General features: G+C 32.5%; 1 protein-coding gene across 2 annotated transcripts in view; it reads right to left on the bottom strand.

The window, feature by feature from the left end:
• Positions 1-23,305, bottom strand: part of NCAM2 (neural cell adhesion molecule 2) — a 545,626-nt gene that overhangs the window by 33,768 nt on the left and 488,553 nt on the right. Inside the window, exons 15-16 of one of the 2 annotated variants that reach the window (XM_070455107.1) lie at positions 12,593-12,773; positions 383-6,409 (exon numbers count right to left, since the gene is read on the bottom strand). In XM_070455107.1, the coding sequence (XP_070311208.1) occupies positions 6,303-6,409; positions 12,593-12,773 (288 nt within the window). In that variant the 3' untranslated portion in view covers positions 383-6,302. Of the gene's footprint in view, positions 1-382; positions 6,410-12,592; positions 12,774-23,305 lie in introns of those variants that run through there. The other variant, XM_070455106.1, reaches the window with a different exon arrangement.

The following is a 23,305-nucleotide window of genomic DNA, read 5'->3' as shown; positions in this document are numbered from 1 at the left end:
CTATTTTATCAACTGAAAGAAGTTCAGCATTGTAACAAAATATAGATATTATAATTTTCATTTTAAAATGTATGTGAACATTTTAATGAGTGGTCTTTATTTTAAGACATATATTTGGAAGAAGGCTGTTCTGGATAAAGGAAGATTAAGCATGCCTTAAAATAATGCAAATCTTGAAAATGAGTATTTTCCCTTTTGTAATTTCTACACACTATTTACTTTTTAACTGGCAATGCAACAATTGACTGTTTGTAAAAGAGAAACATATATGCATGTCTAACCATACATTTATTACACTGAGATATTGAATCTGATCAAGTTAGAAATGAAAACACAGAAGACAGAAAAGGTTTTTACCAGTAATAAAGAAAACACATATAGCAAAGGTTTTCCTCAGTTTTCTTTATTACAACAATGGAGACACAGAAGTACAGAAAATAAAATGACATTTAATATACTATGAAACTCATGCATAGGATTACACATAGTGCTGGATATTATGTCACGGGTTTTAAATAAGAGATGATATTGAGGACAATACATATATAACATACATTTTATTTTAAGAAAAGCTATGATGAAAACAAATGCAATTAAAATGATCAGAAATAGTCACTTTAAAACAGAACTGTTATATATAAAATCAATGTTAAGATGTGAGATAAAAATATTCTTGAAAGAAGTTCATGAATTATGGATGTTAAGACAGTAATTTTCAATTTCTTACTTTTTAGAAAAAAAGGATTTACTAGAGATTTATTTCACAGTGCCCATTTAGTACATAGATAAATATGGCATAATTTAAAAGTTATGTTATCTCTGAATATTATGCAATGTTTCCAGTTTATACCTATATTTCCATTACTTAAAAATGGAATGATAAAGAATAACTAAATTCAATTTGAACATACACAAATAAAGAAACTTTACAATGTTCCTAGGCTTAATACAACCAACATTAGATTAGTTCATACTTAAAATTTAATTACACTTGAATGAGTATATCTTTAAAAAGTAGGTGGAATAATAGTCTACAGCAAAGATACTAGGACATCAGTTGCAGTTCAAATCACCTCAGATACACTGCTAGAACTTTTGAACATATGTGTTTTCCTTGGCTATTTTGTTTTTCAATTTTGCCAACTAGTAGCTAAAAACTGATATTCTAGAATAATCCACTCTTTCTGTAACATTTAAGGGCAGGTATTTTAGACTTCCAACTAATTAGTTAATAACTATGAGGGAGGGGAGAATGACTACCAGAGATCTTTATCTGATTCATAATCTTAGGTAAGATAAAGAAACTAAAGGTGTTTGGAAAATAAAGCATTGATATTAGATTCTCATCTCTGATTTATTTCAGAACAATTAAATTAGATTGAATCCATTCTCCTACCAAAATACTGAGATGCTACTTTTATAATCATTATGTGTTATATTAAATTTTTTAGCACCATGTAGTAAAAAGAGATACTACATACATCAGCATAAATCATATGGCTGAATCATGTTGATATATGGCAGAAACCAACACAATATTGTAAAGCAATTATCTTTCAACCAGAAATTAAAAAAAAATTAAAGATGTTAACTCTAGATAATTACTCAAGTTTAGACGGTGGTTGGGCAGAAAATATGTTAATTAGATGTTTGAAACTTTTTCGCTTTAGTTAAGACCTAATATCTACTGTTAATATCTTCTGAATTCTAAGATTTCAAGTATTAATAGTGATTTAATACTACTTCATTTTTTAACCAACTGATTTAAATAAATATAGACTTTTTACCAATTTCAATTTATATTGAAATCATCTCAGGACAATTTGTAGAATATTCAAATCTCCAAACATTTGAAAAGAAATTTAAGCTACCCTTTCAATGCATTAACTTTGTTTAAGGTTTTATGATATATGGTATATATATATATATATACCACAAATTCTGAAATTTAAAAATTTAACAGCAATTAACAGAAAAAGGAACAGAAGAGCTGCATCTTATGTATTCATGGCCAGAAATTGAGAGGGAAAGAGAGAGAGTCGGAGGGAAGGGAGGAAGGGAGAGAGAGAGAGAATAGTATAAAGAAAAATTTAGAAGGAAGAATGAAAGAAAATAAAACCAAGTAAGAGAAATCTTACTTGATTTTAGTTATTCCAAAGTGGGTTAAAGGATACTACATTATGTCTCACAGATTTGAGCCATAATAAAATACATAAAATGACAAATTTAGGTATGAACTTTTCATCTAGTATCTTTATTCAGTGAATGGAATTCTAATATATAAGGGCTATGAAACATGGAAATGACAATATTTAATTTAGGTAGTGTCCTAAGAGGTAATTTATTTAAAACTCTTAATGCTGCTAATATCATAATCAAAAACAAATAGTTGGAGAGTTTTAGATAATTTTATGACTAGAAATGTTGTTTAACTACTATAAACTGAAAATATACATAATATCAGTTATTTTTGAAAAGTAGATACAAACATATTTACCTACTACATTAGTGATGCAAATATTCATCTTGAATTGTTAAAATCATTTGTAATCTAAAACTTGTATTCTCTTATTCTTAGTGTAGGTGTATTATGAATAAAAAGAATGCTTTTAATATATCTGAAAGTACCCATCCAGATTTAAAAGTTCTGATCTAATTCCTCCTCAAATATTATATTTTGTTCAATATAAATGAAAAATCATAAATCCACCTGTCCAGATTAAAATACATTTTAGAATTTTCCTTACTTAAGTTTTAATTTAAATTAAATATAATTAATGGGAATTATTAAATAGAAAATATGAGTCATATAATCATCTCCAAATTTTATAACCTATGAACTACTATGCATACTTGTAATTTTACTTATTAATTTTAAAAGAAATGCTGAACACCCAAAGAGTCTAAATTATGTGCAATTTGTGCAATTATTCTTACATAATTGACATATATATATAATATGTTAATCCAATCTCTAAAATTTATTTATTTATTTAACATTGTTAAACACTTGAGATACTTTAAGCTAATAAAAAATTTTAAGAAAAATGAAGTCATTAAGAGTTTTAAGAGTTTGTTTGTAATAGTTTGGAAAAAAATATGGGTATAGGGTTTATACCAATGAATAATAGTATTAGAACAGAAAAGCCAAAAATCAAAATTAACTTAAGGTTCTCCCATGTAAGACAATATTTTTCATAGGGAAGAAGGTTTTATTGCTGCCTCAGGCATAATCCATTAACATATCTGAAATGTAGTTTGATGGGTCCTAGAGCTATCTGATAAATAATTAGAGCTTGAATTGGGGTCAAGAGACCAGTAGAGATAAATGATAAACAGATAAAAGAAGATAAACTGGGAAAGGGTTGGAAGAAGAAAAATGATTTCAAGTTTATATGAAAAATTAATCAGGATGCTCCACGTGCAAATAATGGCAACTATGCATAAGCAAATCAACCTAACTTTATAACTGGTAAAATATGGTCTAAGCAAACTGTTAAAATGCTCTAACATTTGATCATACAATACAGACAACAATGAACATAGGTACATAATATTATATATAATGAATAACATAAAACTCACCTTACATACAAGTTCATATTTATACATTTAGGCACAGAATTTTATTTAAAAATCCACCGGATTAAAAAAAAAGTCTTGGATGGTGCTAGAATTTTTATGTCTTGCTTACCAATAATCACATTTCCTTAGATCTATAGCAGATTTCAATTAGACAATACATACTGTCAGTTAGACTTGATGGTTGTACATAACAAAAGAAAAACCCAAGTAATAAAAAATATAATTCAGCAACATTTACATTTATTACAATATAAAATAACAATCTGACAAGGTAATTTATACTAAGGTTTTACTTTTTGAAAGGCAACAGGTGCATTGCTTATAGTTTTGTGCTTTCCTATTTCTTGCAGACATAAGGCAAAGCACAAGGTTTATATTTTAAGATGTCTTGAGAATATTTTTTAACTTATGCACATCTTAGAACTGTAAAAGAACTGTTCATATAAGAAAAGATACTTGGCCAAATAATAAATAGCTTATAAATTTTAGGATTAATATCTTGACTTGGACTTAGATGTTTAAAACACATAAATGAACAACTCATTAAGTGTAAGTAATACTGCTAAGATACTAAAATTTTAATTTTAGGTTCTTTTCTGGCCTGTCCAAATATCAGTCTAATTATCATGTAACCTAGACTGAGTGTTCTTTATATCACTGTTGGTGACTTTGAATTATAGATTATAAATTAAAAAAAAATCAACTCTTAAAGACATATTACATATTCTCCACAAAAGTATTTTGTAATCATGTTCTATAACAAGATAATTTCTATGACTTTCTTATGGAAATATTTATAATATTGGCAAGATCCAGTCAGGTTATAACAAATGGAAAAGTTTGTTCACGCAAGTGTTACTGGAACTCCTTTTTTCCTAGCACTTGTTACATATCATTAGTCAACATATCTGCAAGTCTTATCCAAATCTATGGGATGTGAGATGCTATCATGGAGTGTAGTATGAAATTATAATTAGGTTTTCAATACACAGAATCACTGGTTAATTTCATTTTAAAACTAGAACATTTCCAATAAATAGGTTAAATCCCCACACTGCATGAATTGGTAGGAGGAAATCCCTTTGTCTCAGCAGGGGAGAAAGAAGTGTGTTTAATCTGTAAATGAGTCACTTCTGCATTCTTTAGGTTTGTGGTTAGCTCAGAAGAAAGAAGTATAGCAGTGGACAGCAAAGAGTTTGGAAAGATAAATTACAGAACAGACTACCAAAGGTTGGTCCACCTTTACATCTTACATAATAGGATCCTGCAGGTATTTCATTGAAGACATAAAAAACAATAAATACAACAAAACAAATTGTTTTTGATGAATGAATCTCAAAGCCCAGAAATCAATCATTTGATTTACCATGTGAGCCACTGACATTCTTGTTAATATATGTAAATTTGTCCTCCTAATTGTCTTGAATACACAGTAAGAATTACGTGCTAGAGTGTAGCTGGGAGTGAAAAACACAAAATACTTTTTTCTCATTTTGTAATGAATGAAATGTGAAAATAAAAATCATTACTCATGCTACTCCATCAAATCCAGCCTCCTCTGAGTGCTGGAATCTAGTAACACGTCCTCATCTCAATTTCATCTTCTTGAAAGTAGTGGCTAAAACATTTACTTCCCTCTGATCTTGCAAAGAAACTGACTCAGGTTTCCAGGAAAAAGTAATAAGATTTTATGTTAGAACATGAATACCTGATGTTACCTCAAAACACAATTCAAACCTGGTACACAGGATGCAACTTTTAAAATATAATCAACTTTAATTTACTATTTACTTTGGGACAAATGAAGAAAGGGAGTTTTATTTATTGAAAACTAAAAGTCTAGATTTTTGGTATTCAAATTGAAGAAATGAGTCTGGTTCACTTTAATTCCTTATGATATTTTATGTGAATAAGAGGAAAATCAGGCAGCACATAGGATAAACACATTTAATGCAATAAATCTATCAGGTTTATGTTTTATATAAATGGAAAACACTATGAAATATTATGTTTATAAAGTTCTAAACCTACATTTAAAGGAATAACCATCAAATCTATATGAAAGAGCCACAATTCTACATCACAAAATTTCTATTTATACAGTATTTGGCCATGGATATTGAGTTATATTTGTAAAATAATCAAATGAAAGAAGATTAGATACAGCAAATGCTTAAGTTCCAAATGGACTTTTGTGGTGTCTCAGACAGATGGTGAAGAGACCCCTGCAAAGCAGAAGACCAGGGCTTTGATCCCTGGGTCGGAAAGACCTCTTAGAGAAGGGAATAGCTACCCACTCCAGTGTTTTTGCCTGGAAAATTTCATGGACATAGGAAGGAGTCTGATGGGCTATACAGATCATGGGGTCACAAAGAGTCAGACACAGCTGAGTGACTAGCACTTCCATTTTTAAGTTCAAATGAAAGTGACATGATATTTAACAAGACCAACTTTAGAAATTAAAGTTGAGAATGAAACAAGTTACTCTGTGAACTAGTACTTGGAAGAAACTATCTTGGTTTAACATCCTTTTGTGATTTCCTGACAAATTATCTACTTTAAAGGTCAACAATTTGGGGCAGGGAAAAAAGGCTCACTATTTGTGGGTGAGGACACATGCATGTTTAGTTGGACTTTATAAAATATTTTATTGCAATTTTAGATTAGCCTTGTAAGTTTTCAGGGCAAAAAAGGAAATATATGATATAGCAACAACATTAAAACATGCAAGACAAACTTATGACTATAATGAAAGAAAACGCAGCAGCATTCAGCTGCCATGACTGGCTTCCATTTTCGCCTTTATTCGCTTCACAGCATTTATCTGTATGATGAAAATTATTTTTGAAAGCAGAACAAGAAAATAATAATTAAGGAAAAAGAGCAGAGTTACAAACATGAAAACAAAAGAAAAAAATGACAGTAGGAAAGAAAAAAGGAGAAAATAATTAATACAAGATGTACACAAAGCTACTACCAATTACCTACAAAAAAATATTTTGATACAAGACAAAGAATAAAAAAATCTAGTATAAAATGTTTCTAAATATTTGTCACATATTAAAAATATAACTGAGGCTCAATATTAATAATGTTTATTTCACATAACATAGACATTAGTTATAGCATTGATTTCTCAAATGTGAACATTGTAAATATGTTTTACTGAAGATACAACTTTTTAGAAAAAAGTCACCAGTCATTCTACGGTGTCACTGGTAAATTCGCACTGTTACTTAAATATGAGCTCATATTCTGCAATGTTTGCTAATAGTACATTTTTTGCTATCATATTTTCTTAGAAAACACATTTAATAAAAACAGTTATATTTTAATAATGAATGAAGTACCAAGAAATATAGTTAAAATTATAAGTTCATACAATGAATATTTGCAAAAGAATAGAAGCAAGGAACATTAACTCAACTGGCCATAGGTACATGTGACATATATGTTATTGCTGCTCATTTAAAATAATTTTGAGAAACAAAGATAATGAAAATAATTTACAGAAATTTATTTTTATATTATGTGTTAAGCCAAATAAATACTGTCTTGAACGTATCATTAATATTTAGACTTGGCTGAGATTTTCACATTGTTAAAATAAAGTTCTTCCCCATTAATTGAACTTCAATCTCACCATTATTTTAGAATTTCTTTTTATTCTAAAACAATCATAACCTTAAGAAAACATTTTAGCAATTGCCATAAACTTGAATATTTCATTTTCTGTTTGTGCTATTTGGAGATGAAATATACACTAGTCTTGTTGAAAGTAGAGTTGAATTCTATCAAACTAATTTCACTCTATAGTTCACTATATGTATAATCAAAAAGTTAATTATAATAAAACTAACTGAAAAAATGTTAGCAGCATATTTATTGGTGATGATTTATGTCACTTCTCTATATGGAAGGAGTTATGTGTCACCAAATTATATTGAGTCAATGTAAATATTAAACATGTATTCAGTTCATAGTAACAAGAGAAGAAAAAGGAAGCAGTTGCTAAAAGATACTAAGGTGGTTTTAGCTTTTCGGGTTTTTTGGTTAAACAAACAATATTAAACATGTTTTAAAGCCAAAAGAAATTGCAATAAATATTTTCAGAGTAATTTTATTACCAAAAATTTTTTAAGGCATTAGATTATAGTCATTCTAGCATGTTAGGAATATTTTTAGCCATTGAAATTACAGAGGAAATCAATAAATATAATTTTATCAGTCTCTAGTTCCATAGATGGTTTTGTAGTCAGTTTTACAAGAGTAATTTGTCATCACTACTGAATATTTTCAATGTTTATAAAATAAAATGAGATAGAATTATGCTATATGAATATTCCAAATTGATTGTGGCTGTTATTTTGCACACTTTTTATGTGAATCAAGGGACATAACATTCAAAATAAACACATATTTAATAAGTGAGAATAGGAAAATATCACTAATCATAAAACATTTTTAAAATCCAAATTATAAACTATGGACTGATGCAGTGTCCACTAAAACACATACATAGAAAAGCCACTATTATGAACAGAATGTATTACATATGAATGTAAGGTAAGCCTATTGTTAAAAAATAGTCCCTCAGTCCAACAAATAAATATACTCTAGATTTAGCTTGTTGCTTTACAAAAAGAGTTAAATATATCTGAATGTACACAAGTAATGGGTTTTTTAATTCAATGTCTGTACACTTTATTTTGACAATCTATAATGCACGCTATTTAAAATATAAATTAAAACTAAATTAACTTCTAAATTTCATATATTTTTCCAATTAAATAAGATTGCTAGTTTATTATATACATTAAACAAGATTTGCTAGTTTATTATATATAACTGATTGAAAATATGTTTGAATTTATAATGTGTGTTTTAAAATGGAATAAGAAATTATATGAGTAACTATGCTGAAAGTATATAAATATATTTTTTTCCTATTTTGCTGATACATAATTTTGTTGTTGTTGTTGTTGTTTTGCTGATACATAATTTTAACTCTATAGTATTTTGTGGGTTTAAAGGCTCCCCAATCTACCATCAACCATCACAGCTTCTAAAATTGCCCCAAGAATCCTCCTGGGGCTGAATCAAACAATTCTTGAACTATAAGGGTATAATTTTATCTGTCTTTCCAAGAGACCTTAGTAGTCTCTGGATTCAGTCACAAAAATTATACATTATTTTGTAACATATTTATAGACAAGATAAATCTTTTATTGCTTCCCCTTTTCCAGTAAGCTGCTATATCAGCTGTACAGTTTAGAGAGTATGACTTCTATCTCCTACCTTCTCAGATAGTTTTGTCTGTACATCTGTGACTTTTCCTTGACTGTTTGATCTGTTTCATCAGCTGTGTAACATGCTCTAGCCTTTTTCATCATAAAAGTCCTTCTAACACTGACATTTTCCCCACTCTGCTCACCTTCATGCAAAACTTCTTGAAACCCTTAAATTAACATGGAGTCTAAACCTGCTAACTTTCCATATGATCCTCAGCTCATTTCCACCTAATTTCTCTCCCCCAAATTTCAGCACAGCTGTAAACAGACTTCACATTTCTTTCAACTGTGTTTCATTAACCTCTCAGCAGCTTCTGGAGGGGCAAATGTGATTGGCAACTTTTCTTCTGGAAATATGACTGCCCCTTAACTTCCAATATATTACAGCCTTGTGTTTTTCCAGGAACTCTATGATGTTTTAGTCTCATTGGGGGTGGGGTGGGGCTGCTTTCCTCTTCATGTATATTACAGTTCCCTGGGATGCAGCTCTAAACACTCTATTAGTCTTCAATAACTCAACACGCACCCCATGAATACCGATGCTGTACCAGACACCCTTCTAGGTACTGGGAAGCACTTATGAGTATCACAGACATCAGTTATTTTTCACAGAGCATAGATATTACTCACTGTGTCATTTTATCCCCACACAGAACTAAATACCAGTCACTATTAAGGCTGACAACATCACAGTGCTGTTTCCAAGTCATGGCTGTCTTCTCATCTCCATACACACATACCTAACACCTATTTGACATTTTAAAGTTAATGAATAATGAACTGATCTTATGTTTGACTTTTATTCTAAAAATCCTGCTCTGTTTATAAGATTCTTTACCTGCAGAAATGATACCAACAATGTTAGAGTTGTCCAAGCAAGAAACTCATAAGTCATTAATATCTGTTGAATCCACTCTGTTAAACAGGCAGGTTAGTCTACACCTACAGTGTGCCTGGAATTTATTCAATGTTTTCTTTTCTTCTTTTTTTACTGTAACCACATTTTTTTTAAAGCATTCATGTTCATCCAACTCTTGCTTCTACCAAGATGAACAAGATTAATCTGTGTAAAATGTCCATATGCTCATATAAACTCCCTGCTTCAAATGATTTTTTATGACTTTGAGGATCTGTTTTAAAATTATTTATATGGTTTTTAGAAGATTTTGGATTATATAGGTCACAGGTCCCTCTGAATCCTTATTTTTGTTCACACACCTCCAGGTTTTTTTCCAGCCATGCTTTTGCTAGGTCTTAAAGAAAATAAAATTCTTTTTTTTTTTTTCCTCAAAATCTTTTTTATTTCCCTTGAAGGCTCACTCCCTACAAGTTTCTTTCAGAAAGTCACTTTCCAAGGGAATCCTTTCTTAACCCCCATCTAACTCAATAAACTAGCTACATTTGCCAAAGACTTTGCTGGCAGCATGTTGCACCAGCATATCTTAGTTGTAATTACTTGGTCGTTATTCTAACTCTTGGTGTATGTCTATCTTCCCTCTAGATTGTACAGTCTTTGAGTACAGGAGCCAGTTTTGTGCTTTTCACAAATAACTCCTCTGTACACATCACAGTACTTTTCACAAAGCAAGACTCTAATAAATACCTGGAATGAATGAATGAATAAATCCTAACATTGCAGAACCAGAAGAAACTAGTGTAGAGATTAGGAAATATGCATCAAGAGAAGCTAAATGACATGAACAAAGTTCAAACTATAAATTGTTTTCCTTCTAGGCAGTGCTTGCAAACTGACTTTCCAAAATAAAAATAAAAATTTTTATAGTAAATGCATCATAGCATACATTACTTATTTCTGTGCCTACACATATATGTTACACACACACACACACACACATACATATATATATATATACACACACATATATAGTCTGTCTTTATTTACATTTTGGTTTATACTTACTATTCATTTTATTAACAACAGTGTCTTATAAAATAGCATAGCAAGAACTCTGGGAGTATAGTGTAACCTGCCTGAAATCTATTTAGTTATTTTTCTTACAGTTTGTATCTTATGTATAAAGTATAACTAAAATACTACCTTTCATTTAATAAAATATTCATTTTAATCTTGATAAAAGTAATTATTCTCTCACGGGGATGAATTTCACCCTAGCAATCTGCCTTTGAAGATTCTGACTCAGATTAAGAATCATATTTATATCATGGTCTGATATCTTCATAGAGGATAATTACTACAAATGTTATTCCTTTTAACTGCAGAAGCAGTTATTGATGTTTAGAACTCACAGAAACAACAAACTTGATAGTTCATTCAACCATTCTTCTTATTTAGGTGTATCATCTTAAAGGACATGGAATTTGTCATATGATTTAAAGGAGCTCTAATCTTGAACAAATACTTTAACTTCTCAAAATTGTATCTGTAAAATGAGGATAGCTCTTGCTTGCTCAACTCAGATTCAGGAATAAAATGAGGTCATAAATGCAGAAGTACTTTGTAAATTATAAAAAGTTCCACTATAACATAAGATACTCAGTTATCCATATCATTTCTAGATACTTCCAACTTCCTAATTTCAAGTTATAATTGGAACTATTAATTATGTAATACAAAGCTATGATATAAATTAATTTTAATCTAAGAATAATAGTTACTTTTTAATAGAAAGATTATTGTATAAATCTGCTTTTAATTGAAAAATGATGTATGACATAACAAAGTCATACCAGTGAAACTCATATTAATTTGAAATTACAAAGGATTAAATAACATGACTGAACTGACAAATTTTATGTTTCCCAGTCTCAAAAATACTATGCTATAATACTGATACTTGATTATAATATAACTTAAATAAGTTATGATTTATGAATATACAGTTCTGATGTCTCATTGATATATAAAAATATATGTGTATATATACATGTATGTATAGAATTTACCATTAAATATTAAATATAATATATGAAGGAACAATTAATATTAAAATATGACCAACATGACAACTCACTGACAGAGTTGACTAACTGAGTCAGGACAAATTCTTGCATATTCACCTCTATAGCATGTATCTGAAAAAAAGTTTTGATATACCTTCTACAGATTTTGATAATATCACTAGCATAAAATGATGTAAGTGCTAATAACTATTAAAAGTAGTCACCAGTGTGCTGTGACTACCAATGATGAGTGGCCTGAAACGTTTTGAGCTTCTTTGAAACTCTATTCACTGTTCTTTCTAAGGGGTATCTGTGGTTGTTTCTGCCTCATCGTGTGATAGAGTTTATCTTTCCAAACACAATTTGCTTGGTCAGGTATAAATGGGCTCATCATTATCTCTGCCCACATCTCATAAGTGGAGGACTGGGCCCCATGTGTTTGGCAGAGAAGTTTTCGCCTTTGTAAAAGCTTTTTCTGGGCTCAAAGAATATTTTTCATGTTGATTTTCAACAATTTCTTTTACTCTCCAACCTCCCCTTCTGCTCATTCTCTCTCTACCACTTCAACCACTAAAGTCTAAAATTTTCAAAGTGCATTTACAAATGAACCAATCTTTCTGGCAACAGAAATTGAGAAATCAAGATTAAGACATGTAAATAACTATGACTAAAACCTAGAATGTACATCTCCTGCTATAAAATTATGTTTTCAATATCAAGAAAAATATACAGAAGTGTTATAAAAGATACTATTGTATTTCTTTTTAGCCTACAAAGGCATATGGTTTGCTTACCTTTAATAATGTTTGGCTTAGGCGGCATGCTGAATTCATAGACTGTTGGTTCTGAATATCCCAATCTATTGGCAGCTGTAATTTGAACTTCATATCCCATTGTCCACTGTAGATGCTCCAAAATAATGTGGTCTTTATTTCCCTGCACTTTTTTCTCTAGCCACTGGTCTTCTTTATCTTTCTGCAAAGTCATAGAAACATATTTTGTCAATACCCATGCACTAAAGTTGTGATCTTTAAAAAAATAATTTATCTTGAAATGGAGTGAGTGGGTTTATTAAAATCAAAAAAGGAAATTTCCTCTTCCACTAAGATAAATTAAACTGTACATAGATGAAGTTATTTTTAAGGTTTTTCTCCCACTAAATATTTAATGCTTTTTAAATTTGCTGAAGAGTGATGATTCATAACTAATACATGTGATTCAAATGATAATTCACCTCCATTAAGATATTTTTAAATTTCACATACATTAATTGCTGTTTACCCACTTTGTTGATTATTAATAATTATGTAAATAGGGACTTTAAAATACTATATATAGAAAAAACTTAACATGTTCATTAAAATAATTACCAGAGACTATTGTTTGGGGCACATGGGAGGAGGTATGTTAAAAATAAAGTCTGGATTTTTTTAAAAATAAATTAAAATTTTAACCATCATTTTTAATACTATGTTTTAGACTTATAATGAAACAACATACAACAAAAATTATTACCTTTAAATAGGTTATTAGAATAAAAAATAATATCCTATTGAACATTCTACACTTAAATCCTGATTCTTTTTCTAAAATAAATGTTTTGGACACATGATATTTGAATTACCATTTATTTGAAAAAAACTACTATGATTTCAGTCACAAATAATTGAAATAATATATGGATTAAGCTATCTTTAACAATGCATCATTCAGTTGTGCCGTGTGTTAACAATCTGGACACAGGTTAAGTGTTGAAACGGCAATCTCTCTGCTACTGTCCCTCACCTCTATTACAGAAGCAAGGGTAGCAGCTGTCTCTGTTCACTTTCATGAGGAAGCAATGAGGAAAACTGAGTAAATTATGCATTCCTGGGCATTAAGAATCATAACCACTTAGCAAATAGTTAATTAGCATTAAAAAGGATGTATTTCTATAACATGTATGTGTATCACTCAGTTGTTTCCGAATCTTTGCAACTCATGGCCTGTGATCTGTCAGGCTCCTCTGTCCATGGAATTTTCCAACAAGAATACTGGAATGGGTGGCCATTTCCTCCTCCAGGGGATCTTCTCAACCCAGGGATAGAACCCACGTCTCTTTCATCTCCTGCATTGGCAGGCAGATGCTTTACCACTAGCGACACCAGGGAAGCCCTATTTCTATAATAGCTATACAGAGCTGAAATGATATTTTCTGAAATAACATATCTAATCACACATCTAATATTCCATCACTGCAATTGAAAGTCTCAATTAACCAGAATTGTAATTATAAATATACTGTAATTCGGCCATATTGATAGATATATAGACAGAGCAACGGATCCATTGATAGATCCTTTTTTAACCTCAGAGCTCAGTCTATTATTACTTAATTTTGAGCCAATATTTTACAATATATACTTGACTAGAAAAAATAATAATGTTTTCTACATTTATGGTGACAATTGAGGATTTATTATCTAGAATCAATCATAGAAGTTAAATTCTTGATTGCATTAAATTGACAGTATCAATAATATAAACATGAAGTATCATTCAAAAGGAGATAACTCTTCATTACAGCTTTGGTACCATACTAAGATTCTCTTTTCTTTAATATTATTTTTGGTTCTGCAGAACTTTTATTATAAAAGAAGTCATTTGGTCTCTTTTATTGTTTCATCTAAAACTGGAGATATTACTCCCCTCTTCACAGTGAGGCCAGAGACTTTGGACAAGCACTTAGAATTATCATATAAGCAAGGAGTGTATATATAAATCAATTTATTAGACTAGGCTGGTATCCAGTGTTAAAAGTGTACTAGAAAAGCCATTGGAAAACAATTTGGACCAGAAATCTTTGCAACTCATCTAAGCCACTAAATGAGTTGTAAATTTAAGGAAGGATCCCCAGTGTGTTTTTTAAGTGTTTGGGACAACTGTTTCATTAGCCATGATTAGCCCAACATCTGCTTTCTTTATCATTCATTCATCAATTATTCAGTCTTTGGTAGGGTAGTGAAACTGTTCTAGAACTATGAACACAATAGTTAGCAAGAATGTACAACACTTATTTCTGAGTTTACAAACCAGCACAGAAGGAGGACATGAAGTCTGAAAAACAAGAAGGTGTTTTGTGAATATATATTAACAACAGGAAGGATTAAGAGAGTCCAGGAAGGTTTTCTCCGGGGAGGTAATGTCAACTTAATAGGAAATAAGAAATTCCAGTTCCATTTTTCTTTTCATTCTTCCTCACTAAGTTAATGAAGATGTGATGCCTTCACAGAAGTTTTAAATTGCAAAAATAGACACAATGATTGAAAATCTCAGAAAGATGCAGAACCACTGGGAGATGCAAAAATAGCCACTTTATGTTTATTGTTATAGGTACTGACAAAAAAAAATGCTACAAAAATCTCCACTCAAAAGTAATTTTAGATCATATATGATACATGACTTATAAACACAAACATACATATACAGCACATAAAATACATATAAAATATTTGATACATTATAGACTGTATGTACACACATATTCAGAGAGGACAAGGTGAGAAGTAGGAAGACTGAATTAGATAAGGATAAAGGTTACACAAAGCAGTAGACAATAGCCCCGGTGGGCACCCCCTTACCCAATAATTCAGTATAAATTCTATTTAACTACGAAATATTGGTGAAAGTGAGTATTTGTGTGGAAGTTCGGAGTTGAGTTTTGTTTTGGATTTGAATGGAGATGTAGGAGAAAGAGCCAGAAAATAAGCCAGCAGCTGATATCTGGATTTCAGGATGGATAGGCTTCATGCCCTTTAGTTAATCTTCCAAAAATATTTCTGAGGATTGAGTATTTGAAGTGAAACTTCCAGATCAGTCCAAGACAGGCTGATAGACTTTTAAATCACCAATCACTTAACTCTCAATTGTTGAGGCTCTTCATATGATGAATTAAAAGCCCTTCCATCATTTTAGATAGTTGGACTGATGGCCTAAAGGAACCAAAAGGAGCTCTAATATTTTCCCCAATTTAAATCAATTTCATTTTCCATTCACCATTAGACAAAGAGGTTTTTTAATCCCTTAATTGCTGTTCTTAGGGAATAAGGAAAAAATAAAGTGGGTGTTACCAAATACTCCCCAAGGCATCAAAATCTCATTTATGCATTTGTAGAGTGCCTGATTTACAGAATTTAAATGCTGAGGGAACAATTTAAGATAATCTAGTTGCAAAACGTTCCCCTAGGTAATTTAATGAGATGATTTGCTGAATAGAGCTGTTATTAATAAGCCAATTAAAAGTTGAAGGGCAGCTACTAAAAAGAAATGGTCACTTACTTTGCTATAGCTTCTCTTAAGCAATCCTTTTTGTCAAAACATAGGCAGCAGAGCCATATGACAGTCAAGGGGACACTTTAAAAGTTATTCTAAAATCATGATATCAGTAAATAGATATCAGTTGTAACTTCTCCCTTTTCATTTTCTAATTTTATTGACTTGAGTCTTTTCCTCACCCTCATCCCTTTTTTTTTTGATGAGTATGTCCAAGATCTATTGATTTCATTTATCTTCTCAAGAAACCGGCTTTTAGTTTCATTGGTCGTTGTTATTGTTTCTTATTTCTATTTCATTTATTTCTGCCCTAATCTTTATGATGGCTTTCCTTCCACTAACTTTGGGTTTGTTTGTTCTACTTTCTCTAATTACTTTAGGAGTAAGGTTAGGTTGCTTAATTGAGAGATTTCTTATTTCCCGAGGTAAGACTGTGTTGCAGTAAACGTCCCTCTTAGAACCACTTTTGCTATGTCAAATAAATTTTGGACATCCAACTGATCGCAGAGTTTCAAACAAGAGCAAGGAGAGGTAAGAAAGCCTTCTTGGTGGATAATGCAAAGAAACAGAGGAAAACAATAGAATGGGAAAGACTTGAATCTCTTCAATAAAATCAGAGATTACCAAGGAACTATGTCATGCGAAGATGGGAAAAATAAAGGACAGAAATGGCAAGGACCTAACAGAAAAGGAAGAGATTAAGAAGTGGTGGCAAGGATATACAGAACTATACAAAAAAGGTATTAATGACCCAGATAACCACGATGGTGTGGTCACTCACCTAGAGCCAGACATCTTGGAGTGTGAAGTCAAATGGGCCTTAGGAAGCATTACTATGAACAAAGTTAGTGGAGGTGATGGAATACCAGCTGAGCTATTTCAAATCCTAAAAGATGATGCTGATAAAGGGGTGTACTCAAAATACCAGCAAATGTGGAAATCTCAGAAGTGGCCAAAGGATTTGAAAAAGTCAATTTTTATTCTAATTCCAAAGAAGGGCAATCAAAGAACATTCAAACTACTGCACAATTGTACTCAATACACATGCAAAATCCCTCAAGCTAGGCTTCAACAGTATGTGAATCAAGAACTTCCAGATGTACAAGCTGGGTTTAGAAAATGAAGAAGAACTAGAGATCAAATTTCCAGCATCCTTTGGATCACAGAAAAAGCAAGGAATTCCAGAAGAAAAACATCTGCTTCATAGACAATGCTAAAGCCTTTGACTGTGTGGATCACATAAACTATGGAAATTTTTAAAGAGATGGGAATACCAGACCACCTAACCTACCTCCCAAGAAACCTGTATGCAGGTCAAGAAGCAACAGTTAGAACCGGACATGAAACAACAGATTGGTTCCAAATAGGAAAAGGAGTACGTCAAGGCTGTATATTGTCACCCTGCTTATTTAACTTCTATGCAGAGTGCATCATGAGAAATGTTGGGCTGGATGAAAAACAAGCTGGAATCAAGATTGTCGGGAGAAATATCAATAACCTCAGATATGCAGATGACATCACCCTTATGACAGAAAATGAAGAAGAACTAAAGAAACTCTTGATGAAAGTGAAAGAGGAGAGTGAAAAAGTTGGCTTAAAACTCAACATTCAGAAACTAAAATCATGGCAACCGGTCCCATCACTTCATGGCAAATAGACAGGGAAACAGTGGAAAGACTGAGACACTTTATTTTTTTGGGCTCCGAAATCACTGCAGATGGTGACTGCAGCCATGAAATTAAAAAACACTTACTCCTTGGAAGGAAAGCTATGACCAACCTAGACAGCATATTAAAAAGCAGAGAAATAAACAAAGGTCCATCTAGTTAAGGCTATGGTTTTTCCAGTGGTCATGTATGGATGTGAGAGTTGGACTATAAAGAAAGCTGAGTGATGACGAATTGATGCTTTTGAACTGTGGCATTGGAGAAGACTCTTGAGAGTCCCTTGGACTGCAAGGAGATCCAACCAGTCCATCCGAAAGGAGATCAGTCCTGAATATTCATTGGAAGGGCTGATGTTGAAGCTGAAACTCCAATACTTTGGTCACCTGATGTGAAGAGCTGACTCATTGGAAAAGACACTGATGCTGGGAAAGATTGAGGGCAGGAAGAGAAGGGGACAACAGAGGATGAGATGGTTGGATGGCATCACTGCCTCGATGGACATGAGTTTGGGTAAACTCCAGGAGTTGGTGATGGACAGTGAGGCCTGGTGTGCTGCGGTCCATGGGGTTGCAAAAAGTCAGATGTGACTGAGCGATTGAACTGAACTGATGGTTTTTCCAGCAGTCATGAATGGATGTGAGGGTTGGACTATGAAGAATGCTGAATGTTGAAGAATTGATGTTTTTGAATTGTGGTGCTGGGGAAGACTCTTGAGAGTACCTTGGACTCCAAGGAGATCAAACCAGTCAATCCTAAAGGAAATCAACCTCGAATATTTATTGGAAGGAATAATGCCAAAGCTGAAGCTCCAATACTTTGGCCACCTGATGCAGAGTTGACTCAGTGGAAAACATCCTATCGGTTGGAAAGATTGAGGGCAGGAGGAGAAATGGATGACAAAGGATGGTATGGTTGGATGGCATCACTGACTCAATGAACATGAGTTTGAGCAAACTCTGGGTGATGGTGAAGAACAAGAAAACCTGGTGTGCTGCAGTGCATGGTGTTTCAAAGAATTGGACACCACTTAGCGACTGAATAACAACATAGATTTTGTACAGTCGTGTTTCGTTGTCATTTCTTTCTAAATAGTTTGCTTTTTATTTCTTCTTTATTACAAGGAAGCATCATGTCACATTGGTCAGAATGGCCATCATTAAAAAAATAAAATCTACAAACAATGAATGCTGGAGAGGGTGTGGAGAAAAGAGAGCTCACCTATACTTTCAGTGGGAATGTAAATTGGTAAAGCCAATTGGGAGACCAGTACAAAGATCCCTTAAAAAACTAAAAATACAGCTACCATATTATCCATCAATAACCCTTCTGGGCATATATCAGAAGAAACACATAATTTGGAAAGATATATGCCCCTTAAAGTTCACCGCAGCACTATTCATAATATCCAGGACATAGAAGCAACCTAATCATCCATCAACAGAGAATAAAGATTTGGTGTGTGTGCTCACTCTCTCAATTGTGTCTGTCCGTTTCCTACCCCATGGACTGTAGCCTGCTAGGCTCCTCTTTCCATGGAATTTCACAGGCAAGAATACTGGAGTGCATTGCCATTTCCTGCTCCAGAGGATCTTCCCTACCTAGGGATCGAACCCACATGTCTTGTGTATCCTGCATTGGCAGATGGATTCTTTAGCACTCTGCCATGGGGGAAACCCAAAGATGTGGTATGGATAGAGTGGAATGTTATGCAGCCACAAAAAAGAATGAATTAATGCCGCTTGCAGCAACATGGATGGACTTAGATATTATCATACTGCGCGAATAGTCAGACAGAAAAAGAGAAATCTCCTATGATGTTGCTTATATATGGAATCTAAAAGATAGTACAAATGAATGTATTTAAAACCCATAAAAGTCACTGACGTAGAAAATAAAAATGGTTATGAGGGGCATCAAGGAGGGGAGAGGGATGAATTGGGAGATGGGATTGACATACAGGCGCTACTACACACAAAATACATAATAAGAACCGACTGTAGGGCACAGGGAACTCTATTCAATTTTCTGTAATGACCCATTTTGGACCTATATCGGAATAGAAGTGGAAAAATGGTGGGTATTTGTATATGTATAAATGATTCACTTTGCTATGCAGCAGAAACTAACAACATGTTATAAATGAACTACACTCCAACAGAAATCAATTTAAAAATATTAGTATTTAGGGAAAGATTTGCCATCATCTGTAGAGAGAGGAGACAGAAGGAGAGAGAGAGAGGGTCTTGACTTTGTTATTTATGGACTCGACTTGTTATTCCTTGACTATTTTTATTCATAATGAGAAATCCACTAAGTTTCTTTTCAAAGCCTCTGAATATATATGGTCACTATCATCTTGAGTAAAGGTTGAATAATTATGAAAGGGAAGGCCAACAGACGAGGTGAGCTCCTACTAATGATTAATGTTAAAGTTCCTGTGATTCCAATGTGTTTCAGTTGAAGATTTTGTGTTCTCATGCAAGGCATCTTCTGACTCCTGGACTTCCTGGTACTTGTATGACTTTACAGAAGGCTCATAATTCTCTGAAGCTCTGCTTGGTACTCTGAATATGAGAGGTGATTTAGCAATCTGGATAATTTATAGACACACACACACACACATTCCACTGTGACTGGGAAAGATGAAAGGTTTGGAAATTTTTCAGGAGAGTTTCAGGTTCTAACCCCCTTTTAAGTATTATTATAGCTGATTTAAACTGCCTTTCTTTCAGGTACTGAAGCTTGGTGAATTTTTGTAAATTGGACTCTATGTATTCCTACTCTCCATCATCCAGGTACATCTTGAGGGAAAAATAAGTTCTAATTTTTCCTATTTACCACCTTCTGTGTTCTCACGGTCTATGAAAATTCACACAGTGAAAGTTTTATACCCTTATATTTAGTATTTCTTGTATTTATTAATCTAGATACAGGATCATTTATAATAGCACAACATAGACCAACTTATTCATTGAGTTATCAATGTATTTATTTATTCAGACAATTAGTCCATTTTATGCTATCAATACAAGTGAAAAGTGAAGTCGCTCAGTCGCTCAGTCATGTCCAACTCTTTGCGACCCCATGGACAGCAGCCTGCACCAGGTTCCTCCATCCATGGGATTTTCTAGGCAAGAGTACTAGAGTTGGTTGCCATTTCCTTCTCTTGGGAATCTTCCCAACCCAGGGATTGAACCCAGGTCTCCCTCATTCTAGACAGACGCTTTACTGTCCTAGCCACCAGGGAAGTCTGAGGGTGATTACAAATCATTATTTTCACCAGCAGCAAAGAAAAAACACCCAAAAAAATTTAGGACTCTTTAATGTCCACAGCTACTCAATGGTTGAAAATATTTCAAAACGTAACTGAATGGCTTTAAATAAATGTAAATACACACACCTAAATATAATTAAATCTAAAAATTAATTAGCAAATTATTTACAATTGATTACAAAATAACTTCTCTCAGCAGTAAAATCTCAATTCTACTTATTTATTATTTTAATACTTTTTTCAAAATTATCTTTTTTTCCCTATAGCCATTGAGATACTTAGTCAGGTTTAAGAAGGTCAGTTATGACCTAGAAACATATGCTAGGGCAGTGTCGTTAGTTCCTATATTCCTCAAAATTGATGTTACGTTATGAATTTTATATAGCCCTTCTTAGCTCAGGCAATTTTTTTAATTTACCACAATCAAGTGATAGTTAGGATCTGATACCCATCATCTAGTTAGAAAAGTGAAAAACTGATGAAAGCATATAAAAACACATTAAATTATGTAGAGTTTTATTGACACTACAATATGAAGTAGGTAAAAATATTCTGTATGTGAAATGACTGCTTTAATTTTTCTATACACATCATGACATTAATGTTTGTCTTTATTTTCCAAATATATTGTTTAATCTCACTGACTTATTAGAGATGTTAATTTTCACAAAGGGTCTATGGAGACATCTATCTGTTTTTATTACCCTAGTTCTGTTCTCATAAATTCTGTCTTCTTAATAGGCCACTGAACAAAGTTGTGTGGTGAGTAGCCACAACTTTCTCCAGGAGATCATCCCAACCCAGGGATTGAACCCAACCAAGGTTCTCCTGCTTTGCAGGCAGATTCTTTACCATCTGAACCACCAGGGAAGCCCCCTCTATCTACTAGAAGACAATATATAATAATATGTTTCTTGATTCATTATCTATAGGAAGTTAAACATTCTCTATATTACAATATTATTGGTCTTCCTGTACCAGTGAAAGGCAGGTGTAAATACTCAGATATGATATCTGCTATAAGTCAACACTCACATAAGGTATGTATTATATGCATTTTGTTGTGCCTAGATTAGAAAAAATATAGTCCTGTGCACAGGAGAGTTGAAAGATAGGGTCAAAGAAGCAATCAAATAAAAATCACAAGCATGTTCCTTACTTTCTGAATTTACTTATTTAAGTTCCCTACAGGCTGTCAAATTAAAAAATCTACGGCATACACCTAAATAAAATTTCAAGTTGCTCAACTGCTCTTTACTCCATTGTGGAATTCATTCATTTTGAGGAACTAATATTAATAGATGAAATGGCTTGGAATCATACAAAGAAAAGAGATAATTAAGCTATTTTTGAAATAGTTATTATTTCAATACAAGTGCAAATGTCAAGGCAAATACTGCTACACATTTAGCGACCTAATTTTGAACATGTAAGTTTTTAACATGAAAAGTGACCTATTGAGAAAGAAAATGTGGAGAAAATTATTTCTTCCAAAGATGGGATATTGTTTAACCACATGAATATAACTTTATACTGAATTTTGGAGTTTGCAATTGAACCTGCAGAGTATGAGGTATGCAGGATGGAGGAGGTGGTAAAGGGAAGGAAAGAAAAACATAGGGATATGGAGATTATATCAGTGTTTTGGAGTACGAGGCATGTGTGCGTGGTCAGTCACTACTCAGTCCTGTCTGACTCTTTGCAACTCCACGGGCTGTAGTGCGCCAGGCTCCTCTGTCCATGGAATTCTCCAGGCAAGAATACTGGAGTGGATTGCCATTTCCTTCTCCAGGGGATCTTCTCAATCCTGGCACCAAAACTTTACATCTCTCAGGTCTCCTTCACTGAGAGGTAGATTCTTTACCTCTGCGTCACCTGGGAAACTTATACAAGGCAAACCACTAAATGATTTGGTAAAGATGAAGTGAATCAGAATGGCTGTATTTGGAGGCAAAGTAGATAGGCAGGCTGAGTTAAGATAGGAGAGTTGTTGAGGAGTCAATATAATCTGTGCAGGCATATTTAAATTCAGCTCTTACTGTTGCAAAATTGTTTCTGACTATAGATTCATGTTTTGTTCCCCATTGACACTCATGACTAGGTAATTCAAATTCTGTAAGTTTCAGATTGTCTATTTAAAACTTTCAAAAAATGTCATTTTATATATTATTATATATTTTTCTGTTTTTTTTTTTTTTGGTTTAAAAACTAGCAATACAAAAAAAAATAGCAATACCTTCCTTGTAATACAAAGG

The sequence above is a fragment of the Odocoileus virginianus genome, chromosome 25, assembly GCF_023699985.2.
Source record: "Odocoileus virginianus isolate 20LAN1187 ecotype Illinois chromosome 25, Ovbor_1.2, whole genome shotgun sequence".
In the NCBI taxonomy this organism is placed as follows: Eukaryota; Metazoa; Chordata; class Mammalia; order Artiodactyla; family Cervidae; genus Odocoileus; species Odocoileus virginianus.
This window is presented reverse-complemented; position numbering and strand designations above follow the sequence as displayed.